General features: G+C 39.2%; 2 protein-coding genes across 2 annotated transcripts in view; both read right to left on the bottom strand.

The window, feature by feature from the left end:
- Positions 1-279: 279 nt before the first annotated feature.
- Positions 280-5,820, bottom strand: LOC131883612 (uncharacterized). The gene is made up of 3 exons (XM_059231124.1): positions 5,730-5,820; positions 550-712; positions 280-477 (listed from the first exon to the last, which is right to left on the bottom strand). The coding sequence occupies exons 1-3, from the start codon at positions 5,811-5,813 to the stop codon at positions 347-349; spliced, it is 378 nt and encodes a 125-aa protein (XP_059087107.1). The 5' UTR covers positions 5,814-5,820; the 3' UTR covers positions 280-346.
- Positions 5,821-8,503: 2,683 nt separating this feature from the next.
- The window catches only part of LOC131883520 (uncharacterized), a 10,266-nt gene continuing 7,344 nt past the window's right edge, over positions 8,504-11,425 (bottom strand). The window contains exons 4-8 of the mRNA XM_059231008.1: positions 9,178-9,297; positions 9,033-9,084; positions 8,920-8,960; positions 8,583-8,701; positions 8,504-8,518 (exon numbers count right to left, since the gene is read on the bottom strand). Of these exons, the coding sequence (XP_059086991.1) occupies positions 8,504-8,518; positions 8,583-8,701; positions 8,920-8,960; positions 9,033-9,084; positions 9,178-9,297 (347 nt within the window). The remainder of the gene's footprint in view (positions 8,519-8,582; positions 8,702-8,919; positions 8,961-9,032; positions 9,085-9,177; positions 9,298-11,425) is intronic.

Below are 11,425 nucleotides of genomic sequence, written 5' to 3'. Positions count from 1 at the left end.
GTAGAAAACTAACTTTTCATGAAAGGAGTCTTTCGAATGGGAGATGACAATCGCGGTCAAATTAATAACACTAACTTCAAAATATCATTTTAACTTTATTTTATGTTGTAATCGTGCATACATTAAGTTCACACGAATGTAACCTCCAAATGATCCTTGAAATTGATCTGCCAACGTGTGGGGGAAAACCAGCCCTGCAAAACCCGCTTGACCACATTTGAAAACAATGTCATTCAGTTTTGGTCCAGAAAATCCAAGATTCTTTAATTTGAACACAAAAAGAATAGCTTTATTCGAGAATCATTAACATGAACAAGTGCAATCAAAAATGTAATGAATTGCTGGGTTAACATGGGATTTGTTGGTAGTTCAAACTGAAACCAATGATTCCACCGGGTGCAGTGGCATCTTCCCGATTAGGCATGGTGGCCTCGTCAGGACTTGACTTAAAATTGATCTCGAAAGGTCGAGTTTGAGCTAAAACAAAAGAAGCTTTCTCACTAATTCCAAGATCTCGTAAAAAACTAGATTCCAACACCCAGAACTTACAACAAATAGATATCATCATGTTTGCTATGGCTGCATCATAGGCAATGGCAACAGTGTTACCGGTGACTGAGGAGAACACTTGTCCGCAAATACGATTTTGAGTGACAACGGGCACCATCATGGGAAGTGTTGCACCACCAACCAAATTGATGGCACCAGGAATCTACAGTAGTAAAACAAAATTTGGTCGATTCAATAGCAGCGAATATAGTGAGAAATATTTTTCATTTATTTCTGGTAATTTCTGAAAATATGTTGATCGAACGAAAATGAATAGGCAGAATGTTGTAAAGAAAGTGTTAGACAAATGAATGTAAGAGGTGTTATTTTTTTGTCATCATAAATCACGCACGGCTTAGTTTTACTAATATATGGACACATAAAAAGCAGACATCTGTCCCAACATAATGCTAACTATGCTTGATATGCTGGTACCCTGTGGAGCACTAGATATGATACCGAAAGTTCAATTAATTTGGTAAGGAAAAATGAACACACGGCTTGATTCTCTATTTTACCATAATGGTATGTCATAAAATTCATTTGACACTCTAAATCGTTACCGTTTTGGTCAACCATTTGCTGATTGGCATAAGTAATCCTCTAGGTCATAGATTTTTAAACACTGGATGTAGGACGACTGACCAATTGGTTGGCTAAAGAGTCACGGTAATCAGAACGTTGTTAAATAACTTTCAACTATACTCTCAGGACTTTGAAAGACGACTTTCGATATCAGTAAATCAAGAAGTTAAATTTCTGTTTTGTGAAGTAAGTCAGTTGTCGATCAAAAAAGTATAAAATTGTTGAAATAAGGGTGGGTGAAAAAGGTTTTTAGACTCCGTTTTATTCTTACCCTGAGAAATAATTTACTCCAAATCTGGATATCTGGGCTTCAGCCATAGAAAACCAAGTAACTAGAATGCTGGAGCAGCGCTGATTGAGCATGTTTTCAGGTCAACTGACGTTGGGTGGCATTTCGCGAAATCTCGCTCATGGCAAGTTGAATTATTCCCATGAAACGTTCGTTATTCTTGTTGTCTTTTAATTTCTTTTGAATCTTACTAATATACAATTAGAAAGAGTGGTAAAATAATAACAACATGCTTGTTTTGGGCATTACACACGTAATATGTCAAAAACAAATTCGGACATTAGGAGAGCAAATCAAATATTCTATTGATTCCCCTTGTTTAGCAACGCATCCTGAAAGTGCAGCAAAATGAAACCAAAATTGCAAGGCAATGATGGCATTCAGAATTTCGTTTTAATCTCCAAACACTTTGCTTCAATGTTGGCGACGTGATTAGACGTTTACGTAATCGAGGTAGTTCTGACATCTCTAGAGGTCATCCTGAACCGAAGCTTGCTTCCTTGCGTTTCATTGAAGTGTTTCCACGACATGGATGAAGATTGCAAAATGAGCCCCGTCAACGTTTTGTTCTTACAAAGCGGTCAGACAACTTGCCCAAACCCGTTTTATGAAGTTTGCCACAGGAGAGTATTTGCTTGACAAGGAGTAGTATTAGGGGATCGCTTCAGAATTTGAACTCACCGTCAACGATTCAAATTTGTATCATAGTTGTCCTAGATATCTTGACTATGAATGGATCATTTTGACACCCAGCGGCAACTGAGACAAAAAAAATGCAATAGTTGTTTAAGGGAGAACTTATTACACAAGTACTGTGAAACAATGAATAAGAGGGAAACATTTCAAATTCTCTATGGGTAAAATTCCGAACAATTACGACTAGTAAATCATCAATTTATAGGAGCTTCTATATTGCAGGATTGACAACGTGTCAACACTTAGGGAATCATCATTGCCAACCAAATGTTACTAGGAAAAGTACAATTTTGCAAGTTTTTGGTGACTAACTTGAAAAGCATTACTTTTTTAAACTTACTATTGGCCTTTTTAGCACGATTTCGATGATAATGAAAAATCGCTGGTATGGTGTAAGTATTCCATATGTTTATCACTATTTATCACTATTGATGTATAGAGTGTTGGTAATTTTAACCTTTTAGGGTTTGAAAGGTCTCTCAGAAAGATTGGTGGTGTACGTATGGTGTTAGAATAGATTAGCAATAAGTTAGTGAACGAAAAATACTATGTTAAAGTCAGGCATCTTAGAGCGTATTCTTGTATTTCTCTGTTTGTTTGCCCACACCAAGAGGAGGGAGAGGAGAATGAAAAGGACTATTGTAGGGCCCTTGATCTATCTATGTGAGGAGTTATCTATGACCTCAGTCAACAGGTGACCACAACATAGCCTAGCTTCCTGCTCCTGATTGATCGGTTTTGGTCAATTAGAAGCCCGACAAGATATGCAACCGGAAAATGCAAATTGACGAGTGAAAACTCTATTGCTACTGAAAAGGTAACAATGGGGCACTAGAGGGAATAATACCAAATGAAATAACGTTTTCGAATCTTCTTGGCTTCTTTGAGACCCAACCAGACCGCGTAGTATGCAGCGGCAAGGCAGGGGGTGCATCAAATGCCGTCAAAAGAACCGCAGGGACTGCCTGATGACGGTCATGAGCTTGACAAGCCTGTGCTTCTGTGAGATCTTGATTGCACTTTTGGGGTTCTTGAATTGCTTCACTTCATGGGAGAGCTCTTACTTCACAGCGTTTGAGGCCACTTGACACTAGCATGGACCTGGGTGGACGCCCGCGGCGCTTGGGCAAAGGTGCATTGGAGGGTGTTTTACCCCTATCTACCTTGAGGTTGTTGATGGAGTTGAAGAAGCAACAGCCCTCAATATCAAACGTGAACATTTTGCCCTATCTCTCCAGCATGTGGTAGGGCCCGTTGTAGGTATCCTCTGGAGGGCCACACTTGGTGTGCCACACAAACACGTACTCTGCAGTTGCCAAGGTGGCTGACATGTGCTCTGGTTGATTCCTGTGGAAGTCAATGGGTAGTGGATCAACTCCCCAAAGGCCCCAATGGAGGAACTAAAAAAAGGGAATAGCCTGCCACCTCATCCCAAGGCGTGGGTGAGAAGTAGTCTCCAGGAATCCGCAAAGGGATGTACCATCTCTCCTGCCAACAATCCACCACCCTTACCCTAAAATAAGGGTGAGAGTAAAATGCTCTTGAACTCCGTCATCTGTAATCAATTCCTCAAAATCTGAGTCTCTGGGCCTCAGCCAACACCTGACTAAAACAGAGCCCAGCTGGTTGCAATTAAGAGGTTAAGATTCTCTTTAGCGGACCTCACCGCGCGCCACCTCAGATTTATGAAGAGGCAAGGGTCTACAGGCAAGCAAGAAGGCCAGGGGTGCTATGTCAAGGAAATGACTTTAAATCTATTAATGCATTCAATTGTAAAACGAAATGTTCCATCTGGTCAAACCAGAAAAGAGCCTTTTCTAAATCCCTTCATTAAGAATCAAATCAAACTTTCATGTTATTAAACCTTACGGGATTACTCCTGTAGTACTTAGTAATCAGAAATGCCGTAATTTTATTGAATAGCATACTTAATCATTTCTTTTGAGCCAGAATAAAATCATGCTGAGGGATTATATTGGTGCTTGAGGCATTATAAGATCCGAAATTCATTTGAAATTATGCATTACGTCTAAAGGTGGTGTGTTTCTATTTGCATAGGTTTGCATTTCCTTTTTTTAGTACAATTGCGGCTGTGACCTCCCTGATTCTGTCAGAGCTTCAAGCCCCTGATTTGTTTTCTTGAAATAAATTCCAACACAGCGAAAATTGACCCTTGCTGCTCCAGATTGGTCGATTTTGGCCAATCAGAAGCCCGACAAGATTTGCAGCTGTAAAATGGAAATTAAAGCGGAAAAACTCCGGGGCCACAAAATGGCTGTTATACTATGGATTGGAAAAATAGCTTTGATTTTGGTCAAAATAGTTACTTTTAAGTTATGAAAATCAGCCAAAATAAGTTCTGAAAAGGTAAAAATAAGTTAGAAATAGTTAGAAAAGCTTTTTTATTGGCTTGGTTATTTATGTATTATGGTGGTTGTTAAGGCAAAAATGACATGATTATTGTTTTTCACGATCTTCCTGCTCTTAAGGCTCAGAAATATAGCATTTCCATTACATCAACTTAAAATGGAAGTTTAATGTAAGCACATATCTACAACCCTTAGGTTAAAATCATACTTTGAAGCATGCAATTGGATACAAAAACTTACGTTATAGTTCTTAGAAAAGAAAAATACACCCTGAGTTACCTATCAGTGCCTATCAAGACATGTTTCCTTAAGGAATTGTTGATCAAACTAAAGCAATTTGTCAAAAATTGAAACATAGCAAACACATGATAAATATAGTTGTTTTTTTGTAAAAACCATCACATGGAATGTACTGCACGGGGTGGACAGAAGTCAAGTGCCACTCTTTGTCCCCTCTGAAAATTATTCCCCTTCCTGCAAAGAACTGCACTCACCAATGGCTTGAGGATGGCCTCTTGTCGGTCTTCAGCAGGCCCTTAGTTTTGGCTCTGACATCAACACTGCTCACTTGCATTTTCAAACATTGTTTTGGTGGCAAATGATGGGATGGTTACCAACTGGCTTAAAACTAAAGTTAGCTCATTTGCAGTATGGCATTATTGTGTGTGTTCAATGTTCCTCTTAATGAAAGCTTGGGATTCAAGGTCAAACAAATCTTTAAGCAGGTTGTCAGACAAGGCCAAATTAGCCCTAAATTTCTTTTGACCCAATATTTCTCCGAAATTTCGCCTAAACGTGACTAAAATTCCCAAATTTTCTCGAAAATCCTCGGTTTTGGTTTGTGTGGTTAAAATTCATGAAATTCTAAAAAAGATTCTTTCTCACCCTACTTATAACGCAATTAATGGCACGTCTGACCAAAACTGCAGAATATCATTAAATAAGAAAAATGCAGAATAAAATAGAAATTGAATTTCTTGATTTTCTGATTTCAAAAACCGTCCTTAAAAGTCCTGAGAACATAGTGGAAAGTTACTCAACAACATTGTAACCACCGTGCAGTGCAATAAATGGTCTCGTAAGAATTGATCGCAATACAGTTTATTGAGCTGTTTTACCAACCGCATAGTTGGTCGTCCGACATTCAGTGCCTAGAAATCTATGTCGGTGCAATCAAAATCTAAATCTAAAAATCTGACCATTGTTTCATTTGCATTACGAAAATGACCTAATCAACTTACCGAAAGAAAATCTTCCGAACATTCACTCCCAACACCACTTGTTGTTGCAACTGTTGCAGACGATAAACTGAAAACGGAATACATGGTGCTTTCTTTGCATGAAGTTTATAATAGAGAGGTTTGAAGAAAGTTAAAAACATCAAGACACCTTGTACGAATTTGCCTTTTCAAGCCCTTGAGGTTGAAAAGAAGAGCAAGGGCTTGCTCGAGCTTTTCTTTCACCAGAGGGCATGAGAAGGCAAATGAGTTTTGGGTGTTGACCATGTCAACTTTTTGCAATCTGAACTGAAATAAACTGCATGTTAAGAAAGCCCAGGCGATCAAATACACATTTTTTGTGATAACGGGTTTTCATGGTATAATTTTCACTCAAACCATTCAAAGCCGAATTTGATGAGGGGAAATCTTCTTTTCCTTAACGAGTGACAGGAAACCTACTTTCTCTTCACAAGTGACTGGAAAATCACTTTCCAGCTGCTCATGAACACAGTGTACAGTGAGATAACGTTTCTAACCGTGGCATTTGGTTTCCTCAACAGGTTCCATGAGATTGGGATCCAAAGCAAGGGGTTCTTGATTGGTCAAGAAATTTCATTCATGATAAAATCAAATAGTTTTAGAATCAAGGGTCACTTAGTGACGGTGACCGAATAACTCGACCTTGGGGGCATTGCCTCCTGTTTTGCGCTCTTGAGCGGGTAGGTGGCGATTTCTAGACTCCATATCGCAAGTCCAAAGATAATATGATGATGCTCACTCCGTACATATTGATATTCAGCCACATTTTCAATATGCTTCGCTCCAATTAGTTCAGCTGGCTAGCAAAATGTCAATAAGGTTGAAAAATGTTTGACCATGAACATCGAGAGAATAAAAGAGCTCTCGCATTGCGAGAGATTTAGAAGTTGGAAACGTACAATGTTCAGATTAAGGCGCGTAAGGTATCTGATACCGTACGGTTCTAAAATCATCCATGAGCTTTGTGCCAACCCAGGTTTTAGGGTCAATTCTAGTGACAATAGAGGCCTAACCTACGTTTGAGGGTACCTTCAAACCCTCGTGAATCCAGGCTAGTTAAAACAATGAAGCCCAACACTCTTCCTTCTTGGGCTCCTTCTTTGTTTTACCTAGAATATTCGTATGTTTATCCCCAGCAGCAACTTTCCACGAGAAAAAATCAATAAAAAGTGCCTAATTGGAAACAAAATTCTTCCTTACACGGAACTTTAATGGTGTTCAAAAAATGTAAAACAGCAAGCATAATTATATTTCCTTGAATTCATAAGAAAAAGAGCCCCGTTGACAAAAAAGGTCATTTTTCAAGATAAAAAAAAACTAATTGTATTTTGACCAAATGGTCGTAAAAAAGTTTTTTATTGCAGAAAACGCTAACTTAAGTGAAAAATATATTTGCGAAAATGTTACAAATTTGCCTTCAGATTATAATAAAACATGTTTGGTCTGAAATATAAAAAAAAATATCCTTATTTGCAACGTTTTCTGCTCGTTCAGATTCCTTTTTCTTCATCTTTGTTAAAGAACCTCCGTATTTGCAAATTTTGGTGCGACCAATGATCAATTCTTCGCAACGCAACTCCTGCTTTGGTGCTTTTTATTGTTTATTGTGCATGCCACTCAGACCACCCAAAGGATGGAAGAAGAGTATTGGCGAGTAACATAGAATGAAATAATATATAGAATTTAAATGAAGTGCAAGCTGAAGCGTCATCAAGTTATTACCTGGTCTGGCAATGTTTCAAAAAATCTTGGAATAAAAGCTGGTTGATTTGTCGGGAAAACTCAGCAAAGGAGAGACACTCTCTCATTGCGAGTGGTAGGATATTCCACGCAGGACAAGTTCGGACGAAAAACGAATTTCTTTTGGCGTACGTTTTCACAAGGGGGAGCCGCAACAATCTCTGACCTGCCCCTCTAGTAACCGAGGTGTTGTTGGCGTTAGCATCACCCAGTTTGGACTTTTGAATCCAGCTAGGCCCGCTGGCCTCAATATAATATTGCCGAAACAGACGTAAATCGAATCTCAGTCTTCTGAGCTCAAGACTGTCTAGGGACAGTCGACTCAGTCGATCCTTGTAAGGCACATTCTTGTACCCACACAGTGATTTCGTAAACCATCTCTGTACCCTTTCGATGACGATGATACTCTTGACGAGACCAGGATTCCATACCTGAGTGGCGTACTCAAGAACCGGTCTAACATAGGTGGAAAACGCTTTTGCTAATATTATTGGATCTCGGGTCGCGAACCGTCTTCGTATCATACCAGACAATTGATTAGCGTTTCCAGATATCTGAAGACAATGCGAGTGGAATCGCATCAGCCTGTCGACGTAAATTCCCAAATCCTTCATAACATTGACATTGTCCAATTGAATGTTGCCCAACTGGTAATGGGGGACCACAGTAGAATTCCCACATCGCATTACTTTACACTTCGAAGTCTGAAATTCCATTCGGTTCTCGAGTGCCCACCCCAACGCACGGTCTAGGTCTGCTTGAAGTTCGATCGTGTCGTCTTTGATTGTAATCTTCCGAAATAGTTTTGCTTCGTTTTTTTTTTTTCCCTTGTCCAAGCACTTTTCGATCAGTTAACAACATGACCATTTTTCCGCTTACGAAGATACTTCAATGCCAGATTTTTCCGAAACAAGCACCTTTAGCCAGTCTGGAAGCAACGCATCCTACTTGACTCGAAAGTTTGCTTTTTGCTTGACATGGTGAACGTCTATCTCTTTGCTAAAATTTCCTTGTTCTTACCCAAAACCAGCCTGCAAAAGCAAACATATTGATGTGACATATTTTTACTCAAAAATATGATCTAATCATGCTTACTTGGTTTCCACTGGTAATAGCTGTAGAAGAATCGGCAAAATTTGGAACGTAGCAGATGGCACAGAATCCCGATTGTCGTCGAATGCACATCTTGTAACATTGATTAGAAATATGTGTGGCTGAAAGTGGAATCATGGATGAGCTAGTTTCAATACAACCCTTTAATGGTCATCCGACCACGATATTGTTAAGTAAATTGGGTGCGTCGAAATTTAAGTTTTGGCGTGCATTAAACAAGTGATTATGTATGTATAGAGTTGAACAATGCTACGAATATTTAATATACACTGTTCGTCGCAGGAGTTTAAAACATATTTTTATCAAAACCATCTCTTACTTGTTGCTCCTATCATCGCAGCTGTTGTTGGGAAGTTGAAACTAGAAATGAAAAAAAAAAAATATGGCAAATATTAACCCCATAACTAGGTTATGAAACTTTCAATTTATTACCTTGAAATCGTTCCCGAGGGTCCTGTGAAATATTGCAAGCATCCCTCAGGCCCTAAAAAGGTAATTAAGGTTAAAAAGTAATTCATTTAAGATAAATTGCTAATAAAAAATGTTGTCAGTTTCATAAGCATGATTTTAATATTACCGCCAAGCTCTTCGTTGCAGGAAAATTGAGTCACTTTGATGTCCCAAGAACGTGAGAAGCCACCACCGCCTCCCAAATTGAACACAGCTTCGTGGCATTGATCGTTGGCATCCACAATTACTAGAAAGCAACAAAATTTAAAAAACCAATAGTTTGTACTTCTTTTTAACGAATTCTATCCGATGCTTGGGAATGATTTCATCCTTGTCAGGAATTGTTAGATCTACCCATCCTACAAAACGGTTAAGCACATCCAACTGGCCCTCGGAGTGTCGCTTGCGTTTTAGGACGTTGAACAGCGCACTCTGCCTAGTCCCGGTGAAGAGTTTAGAGCTTAGTAAAGGACTCTTGGATTGTAAACCTTATTTTGTGCGTGAAAAGCCAAATGCTAAGCTTGAGAAAGGGAAAAGATCGTCTCAAGGTATCCTCAAATTGATATGATTTGGTAAACATAAAAACAGAAATTTAGAAATTCAATCTTTTGTGGATTTAATTACATCAGGCCATAGATCACCCCTCTAGATCACTCCATAAATAGATCGATCAAGGGCCCTGCGATCGCATGTTTCCGTCTCAGCTGTCGCTGGGTGTCAAAAAGTTCCGTTCGTAGTCAAGCTACTTAGGACAACTATGGTACAAATCTGAATCGTTGACGGTGCGTGCAAATTTTGAGCTGAAACCCCTAATAAGACTCCTTGTCAAGCAATTGCTCTCCTCTAGCACGCTTCAAAAAACGGGTTAGAGAAAGCTGTCCCACCACAAACGTTGAAGGGGTTATGATAGGGCTTCAATTGCAATTTTCATCCATGTGGTGGAAACACATCACTGAAACGGAAGACACGAGGCTCGGTGCAGGCTGACCTCAAAGGGTGTCGGAATTACCTCAATTACGTAAAGTTGCAATCATATACCTCACATTCAATCACATTGTTGGGAGATCGAAACGATATTCCGAATGCCTCATCATTGCGCTGCAATTTCGGTTACATTTTGTTGCACTTTTGAGATGCGTTGCTAAACAAGAGCAATTAATAGAATATGTGATTTGCTCTGCTAATGTCCCAATCTTTTGAACATGTTACGTGTGTTATGCCCAAAAAGCATGTCCTACCGCTCTCTAGGCTTGCTGGGGTGCCGTATTGGTAAAGCATCCGCTTTCCAATTTACAAAATCCTGGTTCGATCATTGGCAAGCCAATTCCAAGCTTCTTTGCGGTATTTAAATGAGCGAACCTGTGGTCATTCCCGAGGTTGAAGTAACAATTAATGTTGGTTGTGACGACGAAGCGGGAATATACCTCAATTAGGACACCCAAAATCAGATGGCAGGCCGACCGAAAGAGCTGCCATCTGATTTCGTAACAAACAAAACTATCCTTCCGCTCTTTCTACTTGCATATTTGTAAGACTCACGAGAAATTAAAAGAAAACAAGACTAACGAACGATTCATGGGAATGATTAAACTTCTCTAAAGGTAGATTTCACGAAGTGTGATTGTCACTTGACACCTAGCGTCAGCTGACCTGAAGTCATGCTCATCCAGTACAGCTGCTGTGGAGTTTTAGCAATCTTGTTATTTTGGTTTTCTATGCACCTGACTTAGAGCGAATTCTAAGACTTTTTTTAACGTACTTGACAGCCAAAAGCGAAAGTGAATGCTAAATTATGCAACCTTTTTTGGTTGTTTTTTTCACTGGCTTTTTTAACCGCTACAGGGAATCTAATCCCTGTTACTATTAAAATGAAAGGCAATAATTCGTTTATTTATAATGTTTTAATCTTTATATGATATTTGGCCTACCAAAGAATTTGAGTTGGCAAACCATGCTAGTCCTCAAATGTAGGGTTGATCTGGAATGCTACATAAAAAATTTGCCCAACTGTGACTTGAACGATGCTACCAGATTAAAAGGGACTGTGAGGTAGGAGCATAGATAACTTCATAAATAGATCGATCAAGGGCGCTGCGATCGCATGTTTTCGTCTTAGCTGTCGCTGGTGGAAAAATGTTTCATTCGTAGTCAAGCTACTTAGGACAACTATGTTGCAAATTTGAATCGTTGACGGCTCGTCCAAATTCAGAGTAGAAACCCCTAATAAGATTCCTTGTCAAGCAATTGCTCTCGTCCAACACGCTTCATAAAACGGGTTTGAGTAAGTTGTCTGACCACATTTTTAAGAACGAAATTTTGAAGAGGTTAAAATGGGGCTCAAGTTAAAGTTTTCATCCATGTGGTGGAAACACTTA

The sequence above is a fragment of the Tigriopus californicus genome, chromosome 7, assembly GCF_007210705.1.
Source record: "Tigriopus californicus strain San Diego chromosome 7, Tcal_SD_v2.1, whole genome shotgun sequence".
Taxonomy (NCBI): Eukaryota; Metazoa; Arthropoda; class Copepoda; order Harpacticoida; family Harpacticidae; genus Tigriopus; species Tigriopus californicus.
This window is presented reverse-complemented; position numbering and strand designations above follow the sequence as displayed.

Bases quoted from the DNA above. Each gene is read 5' to 3' on its own strand.
- LOC131883612 (XM_059231124.1), bottom strand. From the start codon at position 5,813: ATGTATTCCGTTTTCAGTTTATCGTCTGCAACAGTTGCAACAACAAGT. The intron at 713-5,729 runs GTAAGTTGATTA...TTACTACTGTAG, and splicing joins GTTCGGAAGATTTTCTTTCG to ATTCCTGGTGCCATCAATTT. The intron at 478-549 runs GTAAGTTCTGGG...CTTTTGTTTTAG, and splicing joins CATGATGATATCTATTTGTT to CTCAAACTCGACCTTTCGAG.